This window comes from Balaenoptera physalus (assembly GCF_965194825.1).
Source record: "Balaenoptera physalus genome assembly, chromosome: 16".
In the NCBI taxonomy this organism is placed as follows: domain Eukaryota; kingdom Metazoa; phylum Chordata; class Mammalia; order Artiodactyla; family Balaenopteridae; genus Balaenoptera; species Balaenoptera physalus.
The window spans coordinates 385239-413214 of NC_138898.1; the positions used below are offsets into that span (position 1 = coordinate 385239).

Genomic DNA, 27976 nt, shown 5'->3' on the forward strand with positions numbered 1-27976 from the left:
GCGGGGGCCTCAGGTCAGACATGGGGAACAACTGCCACGAGGCTGAGCAGACGGGGGGAACGGGTCCCGCACAGACTGTCCTCGGGACGAACGCCACAGAAACACCCCGGCGCTGGGAGAGGGGGCCCAGCTCCTTCCTGGCAGGTGAGTCCAGAGGCCCTGCCTGCCTGTGGTCACATGGTAGGCAGGCACGGGGCAGGGAGCAGACCCCACGGCTCCAGCCAGGCAGCACCTGCCTCAGGCCCCCATGGGCACGGGGAACGGAGCGCCCGTCCCGCCCGAGCCCGCCTGACCGTGAGGGACCACACAGGCCGTCCAACCATTGCGTCGACCTGCCCGAGAGCCCTGAGGCGGCCCCACGTCCGGGGAATGCGGCCTGGCTGCAACACGCTCACAACACAGACAGACATGGAACGTAACCCCGTACATGCTATTAAAAAAGGAAACAACAGAAGAAGAAGACCGTAGCTAAACTGCTTTAAATACTGCATGCTACGCACTTCGTGTGTCAGGGATCGGCGGGCGGGCGGGCACAGAGGCGGGCTGGCGCTGCGCTCCCGGGGCCAGGGCGGCTCCCGCCCCCTCTCTGGGACTACAGTCCATGATTCTAAGGTCGAGCGGCTGGGTGCTGACTGACCCTCGAATCACAGCTTCTCCTGAATTTAGTTGAACCCATCGGTGTGATAGCTGGGGTGGGAGTCGGCTGTGAGCTGGGTGGTCTCCGTGGCGGACGCCGGCTGGATGACAATCGGCGTGTCTGCGGCCTCTGCAAGCAAGCGACGCACGGCGTCAGGTCGGGCCGGTGGGCCTCTCGGCCCCTGACACCGTCTCTGGGTGACACGCTCGGCCACCTGGTGGCTCAACCGGGGTCGGAGGTCGTAAGACGAGCGCCCAGGGCGGGGCGAGGCTGCCAGGACCTCCGCCCCACACGACCTTCCTCGGCGGCCTCGGCCCTCGGCCCTCCCCGCCTACTGAGCCACCACAGTCGGCGGCAGGGACAGCCCTCCGCGCCTGCTTTACCTCCGGCGTCCACGTTCACACCTCAACCGTCCCGCCGCCACCACAAACACTCCCGCACAGTGTCAGTGCCCTCCTGTTTGACGAGACAGGGCGACACGTTCAGGGCCCGCTCCGGCCCCGCCCCTCGCGCGCGCCCCGGGCGGCGGGCACACTCACCCCTCTCGTCGGACTGCAGCTGCGCTTCCAGGTCCTCGGGGGACACGTAGAACTCGGTCTCCTCGCCCTCGGGCGCCTTGGGCTTGCACTTCCCGCAGCAGCAGTTGAAGCAGCAGCAGAGGCAGCAGCAGCAGTAGCAGCAGGTGAGGAGCCCGCAGAACACGAACAGGGCCTGGGGGCGGGAGACGTGGCTGTGCGGCGAGGCCGGGACGCAGCGCTCCCCCGGCCCCACCCCCCGCCAGGGTCACAGAGGGGTCCCCACACCAGCAGCGGACTCTTTTCCAGATCAAGGAGAATAAAGAAAGCACTGAACACGGGAAGACAGGAGGGCAGGAGGGAGGAGAGCCGCTGCGTAAAGAAGGGTGACTTCTGAGAGGGGAGGAGGGCTGACTGGCCGCTGCCAGACCGGCTTCCGACAGCCTAGCGCCCGGCAGTGAGCCACATGCTCGGGCCTTACACGACACATGCTTTGGACAGAATCAGGAAACCCAGTAATGTTACGATATAAAACAGTAATATTTCTTCAGAAGTTTCTCAAGCTAGATATTTCTAACAAGTCTTCCCTAATCACAAAAATAAATCTATCCACAAAGTGATGAAAAAGTTCGTTTCCTACTTCTACCACAGTGACTCACGAAAGAAAATGCTGTGGACGCCACCACTCAGCACAGACCTCGCTCTGTGCGCTCGGGCTGGATGCAGGCAGGCCACAGGCCAGCTACAATCCGCTGGGACCGGGCTTTTGCCCCTATCTACGGGGACGAGGAGCCCGCCATGTGCCCAATCCACCTGGCGGGACGCGAGTGTGGGAGCTGCGTCCTCACCTTGGCCCACCAGCTGGAGAGCACGAAGTAGGTGTTCACGTTCTCCTCCCCAAACTGCTCGGCCACGTAGAGCCCCAGCGAGCCGTACTTGTCGTAGATGTTTCTCTTCGTGGCGTCCGTCAGGATGGCGTGGGCGCTATTGATCTCCTTGAACTTGTCTGCGGCCTCTGGGTTATCTGGGTTCTTGTCAGGGTGATATTTCAAGGCCAGCTTCCTGCAAACCAAAACCATCTGTTGGCCTCACGTCTCATGCCCATCCACCGGATGGAGGGCCGGCAGAGGAACGTTTACCCGTCACCACCTCCCTTTCCAACCGGCCACAGAACTAGAGAACGCCAGGCTCAACAGAAATCTCTGCAACTGTCTCAGGGCAAGCCTCCCGTCCCGAACCACCCACCGAGCAGCAAGTGCCCGGGTGAGAGCTGGCCTGCGGGCACTCCCAAGAACTTCCAACCCCGCTGCTGCCCTCTAGCGTCCTGACTGTACATTTGCCAAACGGAGGCGCAGGCAAGGAGCGCGCGGCACAGGCATTTTATTGTACTGATAAGGAGATAAGCTGAGAACACAGAGGACAGTGTCGGTCTCTGACAGCTGCTCAGTGACACCGCACGGGAGGGGCAAGCTCAGCCATACGGGAAGGCTACCCCGGGGTGTGCAGACCCTGCCATCACAGCTCAGCACATCCAGACCTGCCCCCCGAGCCGTCTGCTCCAGGGTAGGGAGGACACATGACCCACAAACTGCTATTTTTTTGTTGCCAAGAAAACATTAAGGTAATAATCGTAAGCTATAAGGGAACACACTACACACACAAAGATGCAATGGAACGGCTACCAGTGAAACAGCGAGTAGGCTGGGGAAACACATGCAGATAAAAGACAGGCGGGGCGGGAGCCGCCCGCCCCGGGCCCAGGCCTCTTACCGGTAGGACTTCTTAATGTCATCCGAGGTTGCATTCTTGTCCAGCCCCAGAACGTGGTACAGGGATTCCCCAGAGGTAGAGAGTGAGCGCTGTCTCTGGTCTGCCATGGCAGGCTAGTCTACAAGGAGAACGCAGAGAAAACATCAAAAAGTACAGATAAAAATTCCAAGCGCAGAGCTGATGGACTTGATTCCATTTGACTATTTTAAGCAAAAAAAAATCACAGCACTTTGTGGGGGTCACAACGTACACCAATATAACACATTCAACTACAGCAGGAAGGAGGTGTGGTCCCACGTGGGGGTAAGGGGCAGTTTCTAACTGTGCTACACTACTGTCACCCTAAGTAGACTGTAAAAAATTTGTGTTTATTGTAATCCCCTGGGCAACCTCTAAATAAAGACGTAAGGAGGTAAAGCTAGAAAGCTGAAGGGAAAATGAAAATGAAACTCCATAGACTAAAAACTCCATTAAGAGGAAGAGATTGTCAAAATGGATAAAAAATGCAAGACCCAACTAGACACTGTCTGCGAGAGACACTTTAAAAACAGAGCCTCAAAATACATGAAGCAAGTGCTGACTGAAATAAGCGGAGAAGCAGACAACTTCAGTCACAAAAATCTTAACACCCCTCTCTCAGAAACTGACAGAACAGACACACACACAAAATCAGGAAAAATACCGACAATCTAAAGAACACCATCAACCACCATGACCCAATTACCTCTACGACACCTACATCCACAGAACTTACACTTCTTAAAAATCACCAAGACATACCACATGATGGGCCTTAAAACAAGTTTTAACAAATTTAAGTGGACTGAAATCATACACAGTATGTCCCCAACCCTAACAGATTAGAGATCCAAAGGAAAATATCTATGAAAACCTCAAGTGTTTAAATATTAAACGATACACTTCTAAATAACATGCAGTTCAAAGAAAAGAGAACGGACATAATTTCTAAACTCATTACTGATCTAATAATCTGTGCGTGATTATAGGCTACTACTTAAAAATAAGTTGATATATTCATAGTTGCCAAAACTCAGAAGCAACCAGGATGCCCTTCAGCAGGTGATGGATAAATAAACTGTGGTCCATCCGGACAGTGGAACGTTATTCAGCAAACTTGTGTTTTCCATGAAAAGACAAGGAGGAACCTTAAATGCATTTAAGTGAAAGAAGCCAATCTGAAAAAGCTACAGACTATATGATTCCAACTCTGACATTCTGGAAAAGACAAAACTATGGAGACAGTAAAAAGATCAGTGTTTGCCAGGGGTTGGGAGAGGGAGGGATGAAGAGGCAGAGCACAGAAGATTTTTAGGGCAGTGAAACTATTCTGATACTACAATTGCAGATACATGTCATTATACGTTTGAAAAACCCCACAGAACGTGCAACACCAAGAGTGAGCCCTGAGGTAAACTACAGACTTGAGTTACTCTGTATCAATGGACCACACCAATGCTAATAAACTGTGGGACTGGGGCGGGCAGGGAGTACAAGGGAACTCTCTGCACATTCTCCTCAATTTTTGTGTAAACCTAAAACTGCCTTAAACAATAGTTCTGCTATCCTCAGAGACTGAGATTACAATAACCTGTGAAGAAAAAGGAGCACAGAAGGATAAGACAGTCTCTGGAAATCACTATCTGAGCAGTGAAGTTGTCAACGAAGCAGACGGGTACAACGAACGATATGCCTGAAACGGCTGAGGGCCAGAGTACAGAGAAGGCACAATCCAGGAAACGTCTGAACAGAACCAGCACAGAGAAAACAGAAAATGAGAAAATCTGCCAGGCAGGAATTTGAAAGGCAAAGAATACAGACAACTGAGAAAAAAGAGTCAATTGAAAACAAAACTAGAGCTGAAAGAAAACACAAGTGTGCAAACTGAGGCACCACCAGGTAGAGCACCAAGGCCATGCTTCAACATCCTGGGCGCTAAGAACTTCCCCAAACAAAACACGTTTCGAATTCTAAGGAGATAGGAGTTTCACCTTAGGATTCCACTATCAACAAAGTGTAAAGTCAGAAGAAGGTATAAATGCAAGAATCTGGGAAAAGTGCTGCTCGTGCATCTTCAACGAAACAATGATCTGAGGAGTATTTCAACAAAATGTGGAAAGAAATCAAGAAACAGGAAAAGATGTGATAAGAGGAGTGGTGGTGTCCCGGCCTGCAGGGGAGTGGCCCAGGAGTGCCCTCTCCTGCAGGTGGCATGGTCACCTCTGATCACAACACAGGACACGCACATGAACTCCCTCCAGACTGGGGTCTGCAGGGGCTGGGCTCCCCCGGCCCCCGGTAGCCTCACGACGCAGGCACTCCGACGGTTATGTCACAGACAGAGAGACAGATACACAGAGAGGTGAAGTCAGGACCTGAACCCAAACCGAAGGGCGCGGCCTCTCGGCTGAGGGACACCAGGTCAGCCACCTTGGTACGAAGCCTAAGGGACGGTGGTGTACAGCTGAGGGCAGGAAATTAAACACGCCTCACTTCAATCCCAGAGATGGTGGGCTTTGGCATCACGGCGTGAGGACCCTTAAGCCCAGTTCCAACAGCTTCCAGATGCTGGGCGTGGCCAAGTCGCTGCAGTGCTTGGAGCCTCCCTCCTCACCTGGATGGACACAAGGACCCCCTTACCCCCCGCCCCATGGCAGGGCTTCACAGAGCCCAGGGACCCTCAGTGATGTTGATGGCGGAACATATTCTCGTCAAGTCTCCATTACTAGGAATTTTGTTCATTTACTCCACAACAGAAGTACCATGACTTCGTCAAGTTTAATTACTACTTGGCTAAGTAATTTTTTTGGTCCTTAGGTACTGTTATGGAAAGTACAACTCTGACAAATTATTTTGTATTCTCAGTTACTCAGTGCCTACTAAATAGCACTTTTAGAAGCCCATCCACAGGAAAATATCAATACATACTTTTGTATCTGCTTATAGAAGGAACTATATAATTATCTAAGACGTCTAGAGGCAGTCAGCTACTTAATTTGACTAAAAAGAATTCCCTGTGGAACTTTAGCATTTAAGTCATGATTCTCCAGCACCGCTTACACCAGAGATCACAGACGTTCTTGCAACAAGGGGCAACATTTCCTAGTCTAGGACAGAACCACCCTAAGAAAAATCAGCACACACCTGGCTTAGTTACTAGGTAAGCTAGTCACTGTGATTCATCACCTGCTTGTTCACAGGTACAGACAGATCACTGACTTTCAAAACCTTAGAATTAATTTTCTTTTGTTTTTTTTTTGTTGGTGTTTGTTTTCTACTGCTGAGTTTTAAGAAAGCTTTCCATATTTAGTTATTTTTTAAAATTTTTATTTTTTATTTTTTGGCTGCATCGGGTCTCGTTGCTGTGCACGGGCTTTCTCTAGTTGTGACGAGCGGGGGGCTGCTCTTTGTTGCAGTGCGCGGACTTCTCATTGAGGTGGCTTCTCTTGTCGCAGAGCACGGACTCTAGAGCGCAGGCTCAGTAGTTGTGGCGCACAGGCTTAGTTGCTCCGTAGCATGTGGGATCTTCCTGGACCAGGGCTCGAACCCGTGTCCCCTGCATTGGCAGGCAGATTCTTAACCGCTGCACCACCAGGGAAGTCCCAGAATTAATTTTCTTAGTTTCAATGAACTGCCAGCAACTATGACCAAACTTTAAAAGGCCAATACTTGTTTAATAATAAACATATCTCCTCAATCCCAGGGATTAAAAATCAGCTTCCGCATTCCCAGTCCTTAGTGCCCGGCAGCTTTCCCTCCCCCACCAGGTGTGGCGCGACCCTGTGACCCTCGGTGCCAGAACGTGGTGGAGCAACGCCGGACGTTCTGCCTGGACACTGACACCTTCAGGCAAGCTCTCCCCGCACAGAGGACAGGTTAGTGCTCACGTGCATTCAAGAACGCATGGAACCAAGAGCTTCCAGAAGAAACGACTTGGTGATAAAATCCAGCAAGTGAAGATGTGAACCAGAGGAAAGTCATCAAAAATGGAAGCCGGGGCAGCAGGTCTGCAGGCAGGCGACAAACCCACAGAAGTGCAAGACCCCGACTGAGGAGTGGCAGGAGCTCCAGCAACAAACCCCCCGCAAACCTCCTGGCCCCAGCGGCGGGTCAGGACACAGGTGGGCACAGTGTGTGCAGCCCCACGGCCCCAGCGGACCCTGGCACACGGGTGCCCCTGGTTAAGGGGGCGGGTCTGCTGTGGTGAGGGAGCAGCAGTTTCATTAGTATCACCGTGATCTTTTGTTTGCCAGATTCGAGGGAAACTGGAACAAACGCTTTTATTTAAAAGACGATGTGGGGATTTCCCTGGTGGCACAGTGGTTAAGAATCCGCCTGCCAATACAGGGGACACGGGTTCGAGCCCTGGTCTGGGAAGATCCCACGTGCCGCAGAGCAACTAAGCCCATGCACCACAACTACTGAGCCCACGTGCCACAACTACTGAAGCCCGTGAGCCTAGAGCCCGTGCTCCACAAGAGAAGCCCTGCTCGCCACAACTAGAGAAAGCCTGCACGCAGCAACAAAGACCCAACACAGCCAAAAATAAAATATAAATAAATAAATAAATTTTAAAAAGTAATAAAAATAAAATAAAAGACGATGTGAATATCTTCGGAAGGTAAGTATCTGGTAATCTGGTTGTTTCTGGGAAGAACCAGGGAGCAGAGGTTAAAAGACTTGTTCTTTGTTGTCTAACATTTCTTTACCTATTCCCATACTGTTGTTTGATTTTTAAAATCATGTTCTTCTGTAGCCTTTTCTGCATTGCATGAACTTTTTACAAATCTATATATGTATCTTTTTAATAAAAACTACAAAGTTGTCGTTCTCCTTGTGCTTCCAGACGCATGTCTGCCCTCCTAGAGGCTCTGTCACAAGTCACTTCCAGGACACACGACTTTAGCATGTCGGACTGTCGGGGGTACTGAGAACCCAGCCTTCCTGGGCAACAAGGTCCTTTAGCCCCAGGAGTCTGGCCCACGTTCCTGTGCACTAACTTCCCTCGCACAGCCAGCAAGCCTCCAGCAGTCCCCACAGAATCCCTTCTCATCAGAGTTCAAGAGCAAGCTGTCCATTTGGGAACCTGTTTTGGCTACTAGCCCATCAAAGGGACCGTAACGGAGGGTCCAGCCAACCGGGGTCTGGTCGACTCCAAACTCTCCTAGGAGCCAGCAAACATCCTCGTGTGGACTCCCTCCAGCCCAATTTTCAAGCAGAGCTTTCTGACATCACAGACAGTAAGAGTGAGAGACTAAATAAACTTCCTTATATTTTAATGAAATCACTGACAGCACAGCGACGGGTCTGGACAGCTCAAGCCTAATTTAATTATGTCTAAGCCAAGAAGTCAAACACCAGAAAACAGCAAGCTGGGGACAGTAAAAGTCAGCACAGACTTTAACACCAAGGCTTACTTTGGTGCTATTCGTCAAAGTATTATTACTCTAGAAGCAGGTGTGCAAGCTTTTTGGTAAAGGGCAAGGTAGTAACATTTCAGTCTTGTGGGCCATCCAGACAGTCTCCGTGTCCCGAGTTCTCAGCTCTGCCTTTGAAGCATGGAAGCACACAGTGTCTAAAAGAATGGGCACAACTGTGCACCCATAAACCTGACTTAATTACAGAAGCAGGCACAACCCTTGCCCCAGGGGTCAAGTAATGGCTCTCTTGTGAATTATTTTAGGGAAGTTAGGTGTTGTGAACAGGCACTTACATTTGTGTGCTGTGGGCAAGTGTCGGCTTAGTTACTGTGACTCCTTTTCGGTCCTCAAAGTTAACTCTGCACAAATACAAAACGAAGATGTGGGCAAGAAATGTTGTGAATATGCATTTCCAATCAAGATGGCAAAATCCAAAGAAATTTGTTGCAACGTGAAGCGATTAGGCCAGACAGCAGCAACAGCGCCCACCCCGAAAAGCTGCTGGAAAAGCTGTGAACGAGGTGATGGCATTTTTGACATAAACCATCCAAGAGTGCTCACTGTCGTCCCCCGTCAGTCACTCTTCTTACTTTAGATCGTGGTTTAAGCACCACTAGCTCTGGCTTCCGAGGGTTTTTCCAACTGGAATCTTAGGTTCCCATGTAATACGGAACAATGACCCTGATAATATCTTCATACCAAAGAACAGAGAAACGAGATCGTCTACTTTGTGAGTCTCTCCACTGACACGAGGAGAGCCCGCTGACTGCATCAGATACAAACTGTCCCCGAGGATGACGCCCCCCTCCTGTCACCGCTGGTGGGTACGGATGCCGGCACAGCGACAGTGCAACGCTACACCCACGCAATAAAGACGACTTTCAGTGTGCTTTGCTGGGGCTCCAACGACGATGACTCTGTTCACAGGACACACGTCTGTCTCGAAGGGCGTTGACCCTTCCCCAGGGTCACGGGTTCAAAAGCATTTACACACACGCCGGGTGCTGGGCAGGAGACACCACCCCTGATGCCGGGGAGTGCTGGGGCGGGAAGACACCCTGAATCAGGGTGAGCGTAACTCCCCTAGAACACTGTGATGGGAGCAGAAGAGGCCCATTGTAGGATCAGCTGGCTGCAGAAGACAGAATGAATATGGACAGAATCACGCCCAGGCCCCCCAGTCACACTGCTGAAAACCAGAGATCAAGAGAAAATGGACGCGTTGCAGAGGAGCGAGCGTGTGAACCATACTCTCCTCATTAGAAATCACAGGACCCAGAGGGCAGTGGTACCCAACTGGAAAGCGCTCAGATAAAATACCTGTCAAACCAGAATTCTATTTCCAGAAAAAACACCCCTCAGAAACAAAGGCTGAAATGAAGACATTTTCCGACAGAGACTAAGAGAACCCATCACAAAAACCTAAAATTCAAGAAACACCAATGAGAGTTACCTGGACCGAGGGGAAATGACACGAGATAGAAACCAGCGTCTTTAGAAGGAATGAAGGCCACTGGAAGTGGTGAGCACGTAGGCAATAGATGATCTTTTCCTTTTTCTTTTTAAAAAACACAGGACAGCTGGAAGCAGGAACGATCAACCTTGGCTTGTGGGGTTTGTGCTGCAAGGAAGACAAACAGGACACCTTCGCACAGAGAGGCAGGGGGTGGGGAGAAATGGACGCCTTATGTGAAGTGGGCAGCATGAGCTCTGAGAAAAGCAAACACCACACAGGGCCATCAAGAGAAGGACTGACAATTTCTGGTCTATTCTATACAGAACACTACTTACCAATAAAAGAAGGATAACATACTGACACAGCAATGAAATCAATAAATCTCAAACACAATGTGTTACACAAACAAGCTAAACACAAAACGACTCCATTTATACAAAGATTAAGAACAGGAAAAACAATGTCGTGATATAAACCAGAAAAGCGGCTGTTTCAGGGAAGTAAGGGGACCTCCTAGGAGACAAGAATATTCTTAATTTAAATGCAGCAGTGATCTCACAAGTGTACACACCAAAACTCACTGAAATCCAGTTAAGATCTGTGCCTTTCACTGTATGTCAAGTTTACCTGCAGTAAAAAGAGCCGCTGTTGTAATTAATGTGATTTGTTCTCAACATTAATTAGATACTACAAGAGAACCAAATGAAACATAAAATTCTCTAATCTGTGATGGCAGGCTGCCTGTTTTTACAACAACTTTCATGGAGACACAGAAAAACATCCGTTTGTCTGTCATTCTGTGGCTGCTCTCAGCAGAGACTGTGTCACCAGGAAGCCGAAAATACTTACCGTCTGGCCCTTTAAGAATAAAATAGCTGCTATGAACATGATTCAAACCAGTATTTTATAATTTTGAGTCAGAAAATGAAATAAATGCTGTCCAAGCATAAAAATTATTAAATGTAAATTTCTAGGTTATTTTCACACACGTTTCAAAAGTTAACATTCTAGTTAGAAACTACCCACTGCCAGGAAATACGCACTTTTAAGTTTCACACTCAGTTGGGACACGGTCTTGTAACTAAGAGAGAGACCTGAACTGCAAATGGACAGATCTGACTTCATTCTCAGTATGTGTGATATTGGGAAACGCATCTAGGAGGCTCCTGGCAAGCAGAAAGGTTGTGGAAGACAGTGAAGGGGAGAGAGAAAGAATCAAGTTTTGTGGGGTTTTTAAATCATTAAAATCAACTTTTTTCAAAAGTTGTCTTAATAGTTTATTTTCTTAATTTTCTTCTTTTGAGGTTTATTCTAATTTTATTTTTTTAAATTTATTTCATTGAAGTATAGTTGATTTACAATGTGTTAATTCCTGCTGTACAGCAATGTGATTCAGTTATACATATGTATATTCTTTTTCATATTCTTTTCCATTATGGTTTATCACAGGATATCAAATATAGTTCCCTGTGCTATACAGTAGGACCTTGTTGTTTATCCTTCTTAATTTTCTATAGTGATCGGGTATACTTTAATGATTTAAAAGGAATAAACATTTTTCCAAAGCGGGAAAAAAGATCATCCTAAAAATAATGTCCCACAAGTGACAAACTGAAGACCATCCCCTTTGCACCTGGTCAGCGCTCTCCCCTCCCCAGAGCTGGTTTCTCCCATGGTCTTGTGACCTGCCTGCTCCTTCCCTTGATTTCCCCCATCTCCCCAATACCTGGCACCATGGGCACACAGCTCCAGGCTCAACGCCATGAGGAGGCTCCACTAGAGTGTCACGGGGGAACCAGGTGTCCTCTGCCGCCAGCCTCAAGGTCCAGGAACAGGCCAGCTGTGCTGAGTTGGTGACTAGTCTTTGCCTGAGGAGTCCAGGAGTCCACCTGTTATTTGTTTTGTTTTGTATTTTTTTGGCTGCGCTGTGTGCCTTGCAGGATCTAAGTTCCGCGATCAGGGATTGAACCCGGGCTACAGCAGTGAGTGCGCCAAGTCCTAACCACTGGACCACCAGGAAATGTAGCATCTGCTATTTGAGGTAGCACCTCAGCATTTTGGTTTTTCCTAAACCCGTTTCGATTAAATTTCAAGGGCATCCCCGAGGCCCATGTCAGCACCTGGGGAGCAGCCACATCTACCTGAGCTACACCTGCTATAGCTCAGGAACCGCCATCCCAGCTATGCTCCCAGCCTTGGCTCCAGGAGGGTTAGGTCCTGACCTTTAGGCTGCGTCATTTTTAGTAACACATACCTTTAAAAACAAACAATGGGCACATTCTGCAAATCTGTAGTGCGTCCTGGTGCTGCTAGGAAGAGTACTGGGGCTCGTCCACATTGCGGGGCGGACAACACAAGCCGCATACGAGCAGGGAAAAATGGGCTTTAAACCAGTCAAAGCTCGCCAACCCCAAGAGGCAGGGGTCCGGTAAGGGGGAGGCTTTTCTGGAGGATACGCAGTCTGTCCTCCCTCACTGCCGCCAGGACAAGTCTGTAAAGCACGGCTCTACTCCTGTCGCCACCCCACTCAGGTCCTTCCCCAACAGCCCACTGGCTGCAGCATCAAAGCCCAGCTCCCGGGCCTGCCCTACAAGGTCCTTGTGGACACAGACCCTGTCTGACAGCAGCCTCCTCCCGCCACTGCGCCCACCGGGCCTCGCGGCCTGACAGCTCGCTCTTAGGCAGAGGCAGCGCTGCCAGCCCTGAGCACCCGGGGCCTCCTCAGCGTCCTGCCCCTCCTACACGGAACCCCTACTTAGACCTCCGACCCTGAGGCGGCAGCCCTGGTCCCAGAAGGCCGGTCCTGGCGCCCGCTCCACGGATGCACAGCAGAGCCCATCACCTTCGATGGAGCCGTCCTGAACCTTGAGCACATGTCTGTGTTGTTTATTTGTTCAACAAATGGTTATGAAGCACCTGCCATGTGCCACACTCTGCTCTCGAAGCTGGGGATTCAGCGGTGAACAGAATAAGCAAAATGGACCAAAATCCCCATGCTCACAGGGCACGTCTATGCTCCTTAGAAGACTTAAACATCTTCAGGGCAAAGAGATGTGTATTCTGACTCTTGTATCTCCATGTGTAATATCAGCATGCACTGAATGTTTATTAAGAGTTGCTGTTGAATTCAACCTACTATTGCAGGAAAAAATCATATGCCAACTTCGGAAAAATCATATGCCAACTTTGGAAGAAACAGATTTGAAAACGTCTTAAAAGGAAGGCTATTTTGGTTCTGTATTTTTGTCTTTTTTTAAAATCCCCCTCCCTCCCTCCCTTCCTTTCTTGGTTGCACCGGGTCTTAGTTGCTGCAGGCGGGCTCCTTAGTTGCGGCAGGCGGGCTCCTTAGTTGCAGCACGTGAGCTCCTCAGTTGTGGCATGCAAACTCTTAGTTGCAGCATGCATGTGGGGTCTAGTTCCCTGACCAGGGAGCGAACCCCGGCCCCCTGCACTGGGAGCGCAGAGTCTTATCCACTGAGCCACCAGGGAAGTCCCTTCGTTCTGCTTTAAATATTTTATATAATATTTGATACACAGAAAGGAAGATATGGCACACATAAGTCATGATGCATCATGATAAAATAAACACCATGATCCCATCCTTCAATTTAAAAACTAGAAAATTACCAATAATTTTGAAACTTCCTGCATTCTCCCCATATACATTACCCTGAAGCAATGTTTATTACAATCTCTTGCTTAAAGAAATTTACCTCATATGTTTCTCCCTAAACACTATTTCGTTTTAATTTTTTGAGCTTAAAAAAATGGTCCTGGGCTTCCCTGGGGGCGCCGTGGTTAAGAATCAGCCTGCCAATGCACGGGTTTGAGCCCTAGTCCGGGAAGATCCCACATGCCACGGAGCAACTAAGCCCGTGCGCCACAACTACTTAGCCTGTGCTCTAGAGCCCGCGTGCCACAACTACTGAAGCCCGTGCGCCTAGAGCCTGTGCTCCGCAACAAGAGAAGCCACAGCAATGAGAAGTCTGCGCACCGCAACAAAGAGTAGCCCCCGCCCGCCACAATTAGAGAAAGCCCGTGTGCAGCAACGAAGACCCAATGCATCCACAAATAAATAAATAAATAAATAAATAAATAAATAAATAAATAAATAAAAAACACCTTGTTAAAAAAAAAAAATGGTCTTAACACTGTGTATGTAGCCTTCTGTGACTTGCTGGGTTTTTTTTTTTGGCCCGTGACTTGTTTTTGAAACTCAATTTCTAAGATTCTCCCAAATTGCTGGATGTATCTATAATTCACTCATTCCTAGTACTGGACAAATTCCATTTTGGGAACAGACCACAACTTACCAATCCATTCTTCTACTGGAGGATGCCTGGTCATTCCCAGGTTTTGCTATTACTGGGGTCCTCTGAACCTTCTGAGCAATTCCCACCTGCAGTTTCTCTAGGGCAGTGCCGGGCATGGGGTGATGCCCTGCCAGCTCAGGTTAGTGCTAAGGGCAGAAGTTGACAGCAAGACTTACCCAACTGTCAGAGCAATAGCAAACAAGCACAGGAGAAGATACTCAATATCTGTACTCATTTGGGAAATGCACCTTCAAACTACAGTGAGACACCACTACATATGTATCAGAATGGCTTAAAAAATAACCAGACAACACCCAGTGCTGGTGAGGGTGAACAACGGCTAGACTCGCACACTGCTGGCGGCACACAAAATGGGGCAGCCACTCTGGAAGAGAGTTTGAAGTTTCCTATAAAGTTAAAGATAGGCTTTCACATGACCCAGCAATCCCGCTCCTGAGCATTTATTCAAGAGAAATGGGAATTAACGTTCACATGGAAAACCTGTACATGAATATTTATAACCGCTACACCCAGAAGCAACACATATGTCCCTGTGAAAGGATAACAAATCGGAAGGCGAACACAATGGGGCACCACCCGGCAGCAGAAAGGAGCGAAGCGCCCGCCACACGACGTGGAGGACTGTCAGTGACACCGCGCGGAGCGAGCGGCTGGCCGCAGAGGCTACAAGCTCTGCGATTCCATGCACATGACGTTCTTGAAAAGGCAGCTGCACCTCCAGAGAGCAGAAGAGCGGATGCTGTGGGCGTGGGGGCGGGTACCGATGAACGTGTCCCACAGCCTGAGCAGGGTGAGGGTTACACAAACCTCTATGTACTAAAACTCTAAAGAACCGTACATCGAAAAAGAGGTCAATTTTACTGTATGCTTATTTTAAAAACGTAAAAAGAAAAAAATCTGGGCTTGCATTTTTTTGTTTTGTTTGCGACTTATTCTTCTAGCTAGTCATTCTCATTGTAGTTTACAAAAGTATCAGCCTGTGACACATTGGAAATTAAAACAAATAAAATCTGGTCCTTCACCACAAACAGATTAGGAAGAACTGTTGTAGGGTGTGTACCTACAAGTGGAACTTTAGGGTCCCAGAGAAGGGGCCGGCCAACCGCTACCCAGATGACCACACCTCACAATGATGGGCGCCCCCAGGCTTCCCGATTTCCCACCCATCTCTTTTTACTTATCATGAACACAAGTTCATACATTTTTCTATTGTGGTAAAAACTATAGGACCGACCACCTTAACCACTCCTACGCGTACAGTTTGGTAGTGTTACCTATTTGCACATTATCATGCAGCAGATCTTTTTCTTTTTTTTTGGCCACACTGCACGGCATGCGGGATCTTAGTTCCCTGACCAGGGATTGAACCCGTGCCCCCTGCAGTGGAAGCGCGGAGTCCTGACCACTGGACTGCCAGGGAATTCCCTCTCACAATTTAATTTCTATGTAACTGAATATATCAAATCTTTGTGAACGTATTTTTTCTCTTTTTTGTTCAGTAAATCCTTCTCCACCCCAAAATCCAAAGTGAATTCTCCTACACTTTATTGTAAAGTTTTGTCACCCACAGGTCATCCACTCCATCTGGGGTTAACCTGGGCCCAGCATGAGACACAGACCAGCATCACTCGTCTGAGCAATGCCAGCCCCAAAGTCCCAGATGCCTCCACAGAATGTCCAGTCTTCCCCTGGGACCTGCAGGTGCACTCTTCCACAGGGGAGGGCTATGGGTGGTGGTGAGGGGTCTCTATTTGGTTCCATTCTCAGAGTACTTTATCCAAAAACCTCCAAAATTACCTGAGGCAGTCTCAAAAATTTTTACAAAAGCTACAAATTCTGTTACTTCTACACACATCATTAAATAATACTTAAAACAATCATATTTTAATACAAGCATCCATTACAAAGACAAGGTGGGTTTAAAAGCAATGAACAGAGACTCCCCTGGCAGTCCAGTGGTTAAGACTTCGCCTTCCAATGCAGAGGGTGTGGGTTCGATCCCTGGTCGGGGAGCTAAGATCCCACATGCCTCGGGGCCAAAAAACTAAAACATAAAAAAATAAATAAAATAAAAGCGATAAGCAGGTAATCCCATGAGCCACACCTCCTGGTGTGCAGACAGGTTTGCCCCCTGTGTCCCCTGGGGACAGGCCGTGGTGGGAAGGCCACACCAGGGCCCCTCACTGTCTCTGGGGAGGCCCCTCCGAGATGCAGAGGTTTCTAGGGCTGCCATGAGGTGCTCCAGCCTCCCCACCCGCTGCTGGTCATCGCAGGAATGTGGCTGGACAGGCAGCCTTGAAAGCCGCTGTGTTGCCAGGGGTAGGAGGACAGAGTGCGCAGAGTAAAGAAAGTTCCAGGCCACAAAGATAATACATCATATCATGGGTAGTCTGAAAATACAGACGCTAAGAAAAAGGCGAATAACGTAAGAAAAAGGCTGTTAGGAACCCGGGGAGAGAGAGGCGCTACTCTAGGAAGAACACGTCATCAGAGCAGGGTCCAGGCTCCGTGATAAACATGGTTTCCACAAGTGGGAATAACGTAAACAATTTATGGATTTTCAGCAATGAACTTACAGACAAGCAACTATATGTTTACAAAACACAACGTAAATTTCTCTTGACAGTGTAAAAGTAAAAGGACAAATGAAAGTCAGAGGAGGGGAAGGGAAGAAAGGAAGAAAGGCCAACACCCTCCAGTTAGTGAGAGGACAATGCATGCTGTTGATGGAGCAGGACCAAGTCCTGTCACACAGGAGACAAGAGGTAAGCGCAGCTATGCTGGGACAGGAGGACAAAGACACTGCTACGTCGGGTCAGGACAGAAGGAACAGGGGATCCGCCAGTGATGAGTCGGGACACAGCCATGAGGTGCGACGCAGTGACCGTGAGCCAGCACCTCGGGGAGGGGATGGGGTGCAGCCCGGTGCGGGCACGGCTGCATAGCCTCCCACACTTGGGGCCTGGCCCCACAGAAGAAAAACTTCACTGAAAATAAAGATACTAAAGACGAAGTACAACTGGTGTTCCAAAGACAGCTGACCTCTCTTCTTTGAAGGAATCGTCATTTAAAATCCGTGATGAACCTTCAAAAAAGGACATTCAAGAAACAGTTGGCCGGGGTGGGGGAGCTTCCCTGGTGGTCCAGTGGCTAAGACTCTGCGCTCCCCATGCAGGGGGCCCGGGTTCAACCCCTGGTCAGGGAACTAGATCCCGCACGCATGCTGCAACTAAGACCCAGAGCAGCCAAATATATAAATAAATAAATATTAGGGAAAAAAAAAGGAACCAGCTGGGCCTGGAGCACCTCACCTCCTCAGGCAAGGGAGGGCCAACTCCTACCGGTGCTGGGGACACACTCAGAACACGGTGGAAAACCAGTGGTTTGAATGCATGACTCTGAACTCATTATCTGTTCCAGAAGGAAAAGATTAATACACTGCAGAGCAGAAGGAAACAGCCACCAATGACCTCCACAGATATATCTGAAGAATTATAAGCAAGAGTCAACAAACGTGGAAGGGGTAAAAGGGCCGATGCTGAGGACCACAGCCATCCGTCACCTTTACTCCTAACCTAAAATGAATTTCAAACGTAAAGAATTCCTAAATTCTTCCGGAAAACAGAGGAACCCCTAATGATGTCATCTTTCTTCCTTAGTTCTAAGAAGAATAAAAAGCAACAGTGATGCCAGCCTTAAGACAAAGAGAGAGAATTAGAGTCAAACGGATCCGTCTTTAAGAAGGGCTCCCCGCCAATCATCAAAGCACGAGGGAGAATGGGTCTAAACCCCAGGCAGACTGGCCAACCTACCAAAGAACAGTAACTAAGTAGCACTTTCACCTAACAATAAGCACAATGCTTGGTCACAAAAAGAGCATGCATGCCAGTACTAAAGACACCGAACACTCGGCCCTCACAGAGGGAGCCCGAGGCTGACCGGCAAGGGCTCAGCAGACACCCCCGGGGGAGCCGAAAGGCCCCAGCATGGCCGCACCCTAAGCCCTTCCGAGGTATAAACTGAGCGACTGCCCCAGTACTGGCGGAGCATTCAGTACGGTCTATGGAATTAATTTTATCAGTAGTGACTTATGTCCAGAAACCAAATAAGGATTTTCTTTCATAAACTAACGCTTACATACAGTCAGTCAAAAGGAAAAGGTCAGAAGTTGAGCAAAACAACTCTAACTACGTGTCTGAATACAAGGAGGGTCAAAAAAACCCCTGAACATTCTCAAAAGCCTGTGCCTCAGAGAGGAGGCTGCCCGTGGTCCAATGTGGACGGGAGCCTCACTTCCGACCCGGCCCTCCTGGCCCTGCCTGCTCAGCATCCTGAGGTGCAAACAACAGGGCGACACTGCCTCTGTGTAAAGCGGGCCTTAAGCAAGCTGGAAGCCTGACACCAGAACATGACCGACAGACACCGGTGACATTTCCATCATCACAGCACTGGAGCCAACAGGTACTCACCTATGCACGAGGCTGCAGAAAGAGATTCTAGGCGGACCACTGCTATGACCAAACATTTCCAGAAAACCTTAACATATTCTCAAAGCTAAATATGAAACTAGACAGTGGAAGGCAAAAATATTTCTTATAAAAGTAATGAGCAGGGGAGCTTTCTGGGTGTTGCTGTTCTAACCTCACAACCCCTACAATCTCAGGTACTGAAGTCACAGGTACCCTTCAACCCAGGCAGCCCCCTGCGGCCCCCGGCCCTCCGCGGACTAGGCCTGCAGGTCAGCAGACAGACTGGAGAACCGGAGGTATCTGTATCATGACAGAAAGGGCGTAACGTTGACTGGCAACCAGGTGCAAGTCCACTCTCGTGAATGCTTACCAGGAAAGATTTCTTACTATCTAGAGACCACCACGACATTCAAATCCTCAACTTTGAATATCACATGAAAATACTTGTGACCAAAGTCACGGTCACACAGAAGCGCGTAGGCTAAGAGACCTACTTAACGCTTCCGGGAGAGCCCACAGGCTCAGAGCAGTGCAGTGTGTGACACCGACAACCCAACGACCCACCACCTTGGGGGCAGCTCCGCCCCCACCGAGGGGACTGGACACTCCAACTCCAGAATGAGCAGATGCCTAAGACACACACAGCGGCTCTAAGTTCATCAAACGCAGCAGATGCAGCCACAACGTCTTCTGTGTCTCCAGCAGGAACGTGTCCCGAAACGCATCCACTAGAAACCGCGCTGCACTGGGACGCCCCAGCCGGGGCTGCCCCATGTGAAAGCCCCTGGGGAGGGGGCCGCCCAGGGTTCCCACTGCTGGACTGACTGCCTCTGATGAAGCAATGGACCCTGCAACGATGACCAAAACCAACCATTCCATCAAATCTAGTACGAAACCAAGTATGAGCTGCACGAATTACCCCAGGACGAGCCAAGTGTAAAGAGATGCCTGATGTCAGAAGCGTGTCAAGACACATGCATGTGCTATCGCAGTTGTACTGGTGACAGAACTTACGATCACTGCTGTAATTTTACCAACATGGTACCTACAACCTAGGGAGCGCGTACCACGTGCAGGCATTTAGGGGCACACGTGCTCTGGACCAGGAAGCCTGTGGGGCAGGTGCCCGGTCCAGTGGGTGTTGAGAGTGCAGCTCTTGGGCTACCTGCCTGGGCTGGAGCCCGGCTCTGCGACACATGGGCTCAGTGACCTGGGCAGTTACTCAACAGCTTCATCTCCTCTTCGTCCAGTGGGGCCGCAGACAGCCTGGCACAGTGTGTCCGTGATCAAGTCGTGTGAAGTGCGGAGAACAGTGCCGGGTACAAGATTAACACGAGCCGTTACTGTTACGGCCTCCAACTTACAGATGAGAAGACTAAGGCCCAGAAACGGAGCCATCACGAGGTCACTATGCCAGGGATCAGCAGGACTGCGATTCAAATCCAAGTCTGGCTCCAAGTGCTGTACAATCTGACTGACTCTTGGTAACCATTTTACAAAGGGGAGTAATTTTTCCCTGCCCTGAGCACAAATAACTTATTTTCTTGTACTAACCTACAAGCCTTATCTAGATTAGGTACTATATTAACCCTTTACTGTGTTTTTTTTTGTTTTGTTTTTTGTTTTTTTTTTAAATCAATCAACTGCCACTGTTTTTTTTTTTTGTTTTGTTTTTTTTAATTTATTTATTTATTTTTATTTATGGCTGTGTTGGGTCTTCGTTTCTGTGCGAGGGCTTTCTCCAGTTGTGGCAAGCGGGGGCCACTCTTCATTGCGGTGCGCGGGCCTCTCACTATCGCGGCCTCTCTTGTTGCGGAGCACAGGCTCCAGACGCGCAGGCTCAGTAGTTGTGGCTCACGGGCCTAGTTGCTCCGCGGCATGTGGGATCTTCCCAGACCAGGGCTCGAACCCGTGTCCCCTGCATTAGCAGGCAGATTCTCAACCACTGCGCCACCAGGGAAGCCCCTTTACTGTGTTTTTAAACTAAAATAAATACACAAAGTTTATAATGGTGAATAAAAGTTATGTAGGCTATACTTTTGACTCTCAGCTTGAACACTAATATTATCATTGCATACATTTTAGATGTAAAATCCATACTTCACTGATTTGCCTTATTGTGTCGTTTGCCTTTTAAAAATATAGGAAAAGACCTGCCTTCAAGGCTTTACGGGGCAGGCATCTAATCAGGTAAGGCTGTACCGAGCTGCTAGTCACTGACACACGCTCTGCCCCTGTGACCACCGCAAAGAGGTGAGCTGTTGGCCAGCTGGATGGTCCTTCTGGGGTGAGGACAGGACAAAGACCCCTGCCCACTCCAGGGAGCAGCAGGGGGGTCTGATGAAGTGACAGATCTGCCTCACGACACTGCGACTCTGTGAGCAGTTTAAGGAATGCCACAAGTAAAAGGCAGATCACAGACACTTATGAAGGTTGGCACAGCTCCCCCAGAGGAGAGCAGGTCCAAGAGTGCCCCTAACGCCTACGTGCACTGCAGTCCAGCAGCCTGAGTGAGGATGAGACGGCGTCAGGAGCTGGCTGGACAGGCTGGCCTACTCGGCCACCAGGACAGCCCCTCAGACAGTGGGCTACAGTCACCCTTGTCACGGATCAATTTTTATAAAAGAAAGGGAAGGGGCAGATGAAACAAGTGTGGGAGTCACATGGATACTACACACCAGGGAGAAGGATGCTGTGGGTTAACAGTCAGTTAGGGTCACCCAACCAGGCAGGATGATGCAAGAGAAAACGTCACCAACAGAAACAGCATTCTAAGAGGTAAATTCCGTGTTGTCATTTTAAGGTGTGTGACGGCATTATTTGTGCTTATTCTTCAATACCACACTTTCGTACTAGAGAAAATATGTTAACCTCAGTTTCCTTATCTGCACAATTGGATAACAGCTGCCTTGCAAGGCTGTCCTGGGGATTATGGCTGATGCATATTAAGTAGCCCTGGCCTGCTCACAAGCAGATTGCTTCAGAGGGTTTGCTGTAGGGGGAGGGGAGGCATCCTCTAAGTGAATTTTAGAAGAAAACAAACTGTTTCCAACAGACGACAACTATGCTTCGACAAGTTAAGAAATACTTCGTAGACAATCCTTAAATTGTAGACGTTCTAGTTTCATCTCAAAATGAAACTGGGCCATTCAATTGCATTAAAAAATTTCAGCTTCACTTGTGATGAGCCTCATGATTCAAAGTATCAGGTAAATACAGTCCAGTAAAAATTGTTATCCGGAATACAATTTCTTTTTCAGTTAATTAAAAAAAAAACCAAAACAGATGTGGCCTGGTTTCACGCATCTTAAAAAGCCTATTTATCACTAAATTATCACTCTTTATTTCTTAATTTACTTAAAATTCTTATTTTAAAGGACACAGCAAAATTTTTTGCAACTGGCTGAAAAAATCTCACATTTTATTATCCAAACCCTATAGCAGTAGTTAAATTAGCAGCAAAATATAAAATATAAAGTGTTAAAATCCTGTGTAGGTGAAGAAGAAAAGACACATACTGACGGAGGAAATATAAATTTAGCAATATATGGCAAAAATAATAAAGTCTGTATTCTGACCTAGAATTTTTCATTATTTATCTTAGAGAAACCCTCTCACAATTAAAGACACTCCTTTTTAATAAAGGAAAATCCAATGGGACCACCTAACTAAAAATCAAACATTTGCTATGCTGCTAACCCCTTCCAATAACAGAAGGAAAAAACTAAAGCCAGGCAGTGGCACATGCTCCCTCTGCAGAGCCCGGTCCAGCTCAGTCGGGGCTGCGACGGGGAGTCCATGGTCTCGGACCCCCGGCGCCCGAATTCATGACCTCTGAAGCACCACAGGGCCAGAGAGTACAGGAGAACTCAGTTCTGATGGCCTCACTATAACGCATTTCACTCCACCCAGTGAAAAGAATAGAGGTGAAGGGCAGAGAGAGCTCTCTAAGAAAGGGGCTGGCCATCCCAGGGATAGCCAGGGCGGGGCTCAGCCGGCAGGGTAGCAAGTCAGCATTCCAATCCTCTGACTTCCAGGCCTGCAACTTTATAACCAACTGGCACAGAATTCCTCAGAACACAGCAATGGAGACGCCAAATGACTGCACATTTCACCGCGTACACCGCCCTGTTTTCCGGTGTTACATGTTCAGTGTAGAGAAATTAAAGGCACAATAAAATTATAAGTAATTCAGGGCTTCCCTGGTGGTGCAGTGGTTAAGAATCCGCCTGCCAATGCAGGGGACACGGGCTCGATCCCTGGCCCGGGAAGATCCCACATGCCGGGAAGATCCCACATGCCGTGGAGCAGCTAAGTCTTTGCGCCACAACTACTGAGCCTGCGCTCTAGAGCCCGCGTGCCGCAACTACTGAAGCCTGCGCGCCTAGAGCCCGTGCTCTGCAACGAGAGAAGCCATGACAATGATAAACCCACACACCACAAAGAAGAGTAGCCCCAGCTCACTGCAACTAGAGAAAGCCTTGCGCACAGCAACGAAGACCCAATACAGCCAAAAATTTAAAAAATTTAGTAAATTATAAGTAACTCATGATGATGAACAAGGTTCATTTACACTCATACATTCAAAAAATATTCACTGATCACTCACAATGTATCACACAATTTGAAAATATTAGTTGGGTTTAATGTCAGGAAAAAAAGACTACGGTTTCTGCCACAGAACTAAGTTCTAAAAACCAGTGATGTAGATACACCTACAATGGAGTATGATTTTGGAGTGAAGTGGACCTTTGATGTATACAGACAACCCTTGAAAAGCAAACCACTTACGAAGGCATCTTCAGTGACACCCACTGAATGTATGGTCTCACTACATACTCTCTCTTTGGAGAATGAGATTCTGTACTTCCTTTCTGCAATTTCAATGTGAGCTACCAATATGTTTGCAAAACTCTTAGAATTTAAAACAACTCTTACCTGCTAAAGACCAAAACCTATTAAATGTCTGCAAGTACTAATAACCGAGAGAACATACCATTTCACCCATACAACGTCCTCAAACAAAATCAATGCAAAAACAACGAAAGACAAAATCAAAACTAAAAATTGTTTGGTAATCTAATCCTTAAATCCTCTGGGTTGAATTTCGAGTGACCAGTAACAGACTGCTGTTAATCCTCTTCAGGGGATGTCACTACCTGAGCACTGGCCCTGCTATCAGGACAGTAAAAGCATAACAGTTCCCTCGTTTTGTTTTTTTTTTTGGCCGCACCGTGCAGCATGCGGGATCTTAGATCCCCGACCAGGGATCGAACCCACACCCCCTGCACTGGAAGCTTGGAGTTTTAACCACTGGACCACCAGGGAAGTCCCAACAGTTCCCCCTCTTAAATGAGGGATAGCATTTTCATAAAATATGACTACTGTCATTTTTCAGAATCTGTGTCTCTTAAATTTAGGAAGCAGTTGATGACATACCTTCCCACTTACCATCTCCTGTACTCCCCCGACAGGCAGTAAGGGCAGGTACCATGACCCTCATCTTAGTGGGGCCCCATCATGTGAGCCCGAGTCTCGTCCTCTTTCAGGAAGTAAAGTCTAGTACAGATTCTGCTGACACACAGACAGGGAAGTACTGTGACAGAGCAGGAGATGAGTCTGCAGCTGAAGAATGCTCTGATCTGACCATCCAATAAGAACATAAAAACGAGCCCCATTTGGGGAGCACTGCAGTTTTAACTATTGCATGGGGAGCACCTAGAGACTCACAGGGCACCGTCAAGAGCCAAGAGTCTCCTGTCCACCTCCTGGGCAAGAGCTGGCCGTCACCCTCCACACCTGTCCCCTGAAGACACAGGGTCTGTTTCCTTACTGGAAAACTGGCTGCCCTCATCGGCTGAGATACGGTTTGCCTACAGCACTGTATGTTCCAAACCCTGTACAAAGTACTTTACAAAAGCGTTAAGGAATTTTTCAAGGGTGATTATATCTGTGTCTATCATGCTCATTTTGGGGCTTCCCTGGCAGTCCAGTGGTTAAGACTCTAGGCCTCCACTGCAGGGAGCTCAGGGTTCAATCCCTAGTTGGGGAGCTAAGATTCCACATGCTGTGCAGTGTGGCCAAAAAAAAAGAAAAAAAAATCATTTGTAAATCAATTATACCCCAATAAAAATGTTTTTAAAAAATCATGCTCATTTTATTCCCTGACTTTAAAAGCAAAGTCCCACCTTAAATAAAATTCCACCTCGTCTCCTTACTCCCAGCCTCACAGCCTCAATTTTAGTCACCCATCCAGCACCTACTGAGCATCTTCCGCAGCCCAGGACCAAGGCCAGCATGTCACACCTGGGCTCTGAGATGCAGCACCAGCAGCTTGCTAGGGATCCTGCCCGGTGGGGTCAGGTGGCTCAGCACAGGAACCAGTGCAGAGGCCCGACTCCAAGTGCCAGGTCTGAGACTGGGCAAAAAGCACTCGTCTCCAGGGTAGCTCAGCACTGAGCACAGAGCCATCCTTCCTCGAGTGAGGGGGACTCAAGAACACAAAGGGCCAAGAAACATGCAGTATCTGTTCAGTCCCAGCACCACATTAATACAATGAATGAAAAACCAAGAACATAAATTCACTCTGAGTGAAGGTTCTGGAAATGACTTGAGTCCTTCAGTCACACATCAGGATTCAGAGCAGGCCTCGGGAACAGCTCACTTTCATGTGGTTCTAACAGATTACCCCACCTCACCCATTTAATCAACAAGTGTCGGGACTTCCCTGATGGTCCAGTGGTTAAGAATCGGTCTTGCGATGCAGGGGACGCCGGTTCGATCCCTGGTCAGGGAACTAAGATCCCACATGCTGCGGGGCAACTAAGCCTGCATGCCACAACCAGAGAGCGCGCGTGCCGCAACTACAGAGCCCACGCGCTCTGGAGCCTGCGCGCCACAACTAGAGAGAAGACGGAACACCGCAAGGAAGAGCCTGCATGCCACAACTGAGACCCAACGCAGCCAACAAATAAATAAATAAATAAATAAATTTAAAAACAAAACAAAACAAATGTCACTGAGTATTTGGGACTAGCATGTGGGTTTTACTTTCTGGGGGGTTAATCAAAGACAAAATTTCTAAAAGCGTTATTACCAGTGGTAGATCTGACAAAAAACTTTTTATTTTGCACTAACTATAGACTAAAAGTTGCAAAAAGATTTACAGGGAGATCCTAAGTACCTTTCTGATCTTCCTCTTAACTGGCTGTCCTTTCCCAAAGGGGAGGTGACTTGCCACACACCTCCCTCAGAACCCAGCCACAGTACTCAGTACTCAGCCACAATGACTTCCGAGTGACAAGGTCACTGTATTGCAGAGCTGCTACTACGATCATCGCTTCCATTCATTCCAACAGTATTTCCTGGGCACGCAGTATGTGCCAGCCACTGTTCTCTGCACAAAACAGCCTCCCTGTGGACTTCACCTCATAGTAAAACATTAAGTATAATAAGTATATTACACAGGACATTAGAAGAATGAAGTGCTGTGGGAAAACTAAGCAGGAAAGGGAGACAGGAAACAGGAAGTGGCGAGCTGAAATTCCAGGTAAAGCAGTAAGGGAAGGCCTGCCCTCCCGGAGCCTAAGGGTGAGGGCGCCAGTGATCTGGGTAGAGCCAGGGATGGAGCACAGGAGTCTGTTGAGAGCCTGGCAAAGAGGCCACTGTGGCGGGGGGCCCGCAGAGTGAGTCAGGGGGCCAGTGGTAGGGAGACTGGTCACAGAGGATGGGGGTGGCCTGACAGGCATCCCTGCCCCGCAAGGGTCCCCATCCGAGGCCACACTGGTTCCACAGCTGAGATCCCCCAGCAAGGCCTTGTCTCCTCCACGTGCCTCTCTAGTGTCTGCTCACCAGACAACCCCTGGCTGCTCTGACTTCACCAGGGCCAAGGGGGCCAGGCATGGGGGTCCTGCAACACGTGTGCCCCTCAGAGCCCCGTGCTGCTGAAAGCACCTGCCACTCAGCCCATGGCTTGGCCATGTGCCATCAGAGGTGCCCCAAGTCCCGCAACTCTGACACAGGTGGAAGGAGAGCTGCACGCTCTCAGGAAGTTTCTGAAAGCCCATTAAGTCCTGCCTCATAATTTCATCTCTCAAAGTCTGACAGGTGCCTCGATCCTGAAACTCAGCACCACGTTTAACAAGAGAGAAGCAAATAAATGAACACAAAATCTCAGAAGCTTTGACTAGAGTTCTGCTTTCAGGCAACCAGATTTAAGACGGGGCATTATAACTGTCGATGTCAGCCAAGTAGTTTTTAAACAGACAACTAGTAAGGACAAAGGCGTCCAGCACAGCACCTCTCAGTCTATGACCTCTATCACAGCTAAACCTGAAAACCAAAATAAAACAGAAACTTTTGCTTCCTTTTCCTGCATCGCACAACCGAGCGAATTTTGAGAACTCATCTCTTAGGCACATGAAAAAGCGAGTCCTTGATCCAGCCGCTCAACACAAACAAGTTTGAACCCGCGGGAATGAGTTCCTAATCCTCTCTCGGTAAGACTACAACACAAGGCACTGCTTCAGATGTCCTCGCGAGCAGAGAAAACATTTTTTTCTTACAAACCAGATGATTTTCACCCGCGAGATTAATCTACAGCGCGTCAAGGAACAAAGCTCAATTCCGCGAGCTATAACCCTACGACCCAGGCACAGGTTACGTGGCTGCTGGACCGGCGGCGCCCCTCTTCTCGGCCCTCAGGACCGCAAAGACCTTCCCCGGGGCGGGGGCGCCCCGCGCAGACCCCGGCCCCGGAGCGCGAGCTGCGCTGGGGTTGGGGGGGGCCCTGGCTGACGCACGTCGGGTCTCTGGCCGCCCCCAAGCGCGGGCCCGGTGGCCCGACCGCGGCGCACGGCCTGGGCCTTCCCGCCGCTCCTCCGGCCGCGCCGCCGCCCCCGGTCCCGAGGGGGGAGGGAGGGGGGAGGGAGGGGGGAGGGAGGGTCGCCGCCATTTCCGCCTCCTGGCGCGCGGCCCCGCCACCCCGCACCCTCTCACCCCACCCCCCACCCCCCGTCACCCTCACCTCGCGCCCCGCCCCCGCCCCCTCATCCCGCTCTCGTCACCCCGAACCCCCGCCCGCCCGCCCGGCCTGACGCGAGGCCGCCGGCCCGCCGCGAGCTCACCTGTCCGCCTGCCCGCCCGCCCGCCGGCTCCGCTCCTCCCTGCGCGGCGCTGCTGGGCAGCCGGCCGACGCGCTCCTCAGCCGGGGCTGCGCCTTGGGACCCGGCGGCGGCGGCGGCAGCGGAGACGGCGGTGGGGGCAGTGGCAGAGGGCGCGGGACCAGCACCGGCAGAGGCAGCGGGGGCGCGCACGCTCACGCACGCTCACGCACGCACCCGCACCGGCGCGCGCGCT

The 27976-nt window shown here is 49.5% G+C and overlaps 1 protein-coding gene across 4 annotated transcripts; it reads right to left on the reverse strand.

Annotated features, from left to right (window-relative positions):
* Window positions 1–460: 460 nt before the first annotated feature.
* On the reverse strand, window positions 461–27908 carry DNAJC5 (DnaJ heat shock protein family (Hsp40) member C5). 4 transcript variants are annotated; one of them, XR_014254607.1, is made up of 6 exons: window positions 27745–27908; window positions 2923–3040; window positions 2001–2214; window positions 1177–1348; window positions 1021–1093; window positions 461–766 (listed from the first exon to the last, which is right to left on the reverse strand). XR_014254607.1 is itself a non-coding variant. In XM_082428842.1 (6 exons), exons 3-6 carry the CDS (start codon window positions 3027–3029, stop codon window positions 663–665), a joined length of 597 nt encoding a protein of 198 aa, XP_082284968.1. In that variant the 5' UTR covers window positions 3030–3040; window positions 8654–8719; window positions 27745–27906; the 3' UTR covers window positions 461–662. The 4 variants fall into 4 exon arrangements, 3 of the variants coding, with proteins under 3 accessions (XP_082284968.1, XP_082284969.1, XP_082284967.1); XM_082428842.1 differs by lacking the exon at window positions 1021–1093 and adding an exon at window positions 8654–8719 and having other exon boundaries at window positions 27745–27906; XM_082428843.1 differs by lacking the exon at window positions 1021–1093 and adding an exon at window positions 11543–11684 and having other exon boundaries at window positions 27745–27906.
* Window positions 27909–27976: the final 68 nt, after the last annotated feature.

Coding starts and splice junctions, on each gene's coding strand:
- DNAJC5 (XM_082428842.1), bottom strand. CDS start 3,029: ATGGCAGACCAGAGACAGCGCTCACTCTCTACCTCTGGGGAATCCCTG. Junction 2,215..2,922: donor GACATTAAGAAGTCCTACCG/GTAAGAGGCCTG, acceptor TTTGGTTTGCAG/GAAGCTGGCCTTGAAATATC. Junction 1,349..2,000: donor TCTCCAGCTGGTGGGCCAAG/GTGAGGACGCAG, acceptor TCCCGCCCCCAG/GCCCTGTTCGTGTTCTGCGG.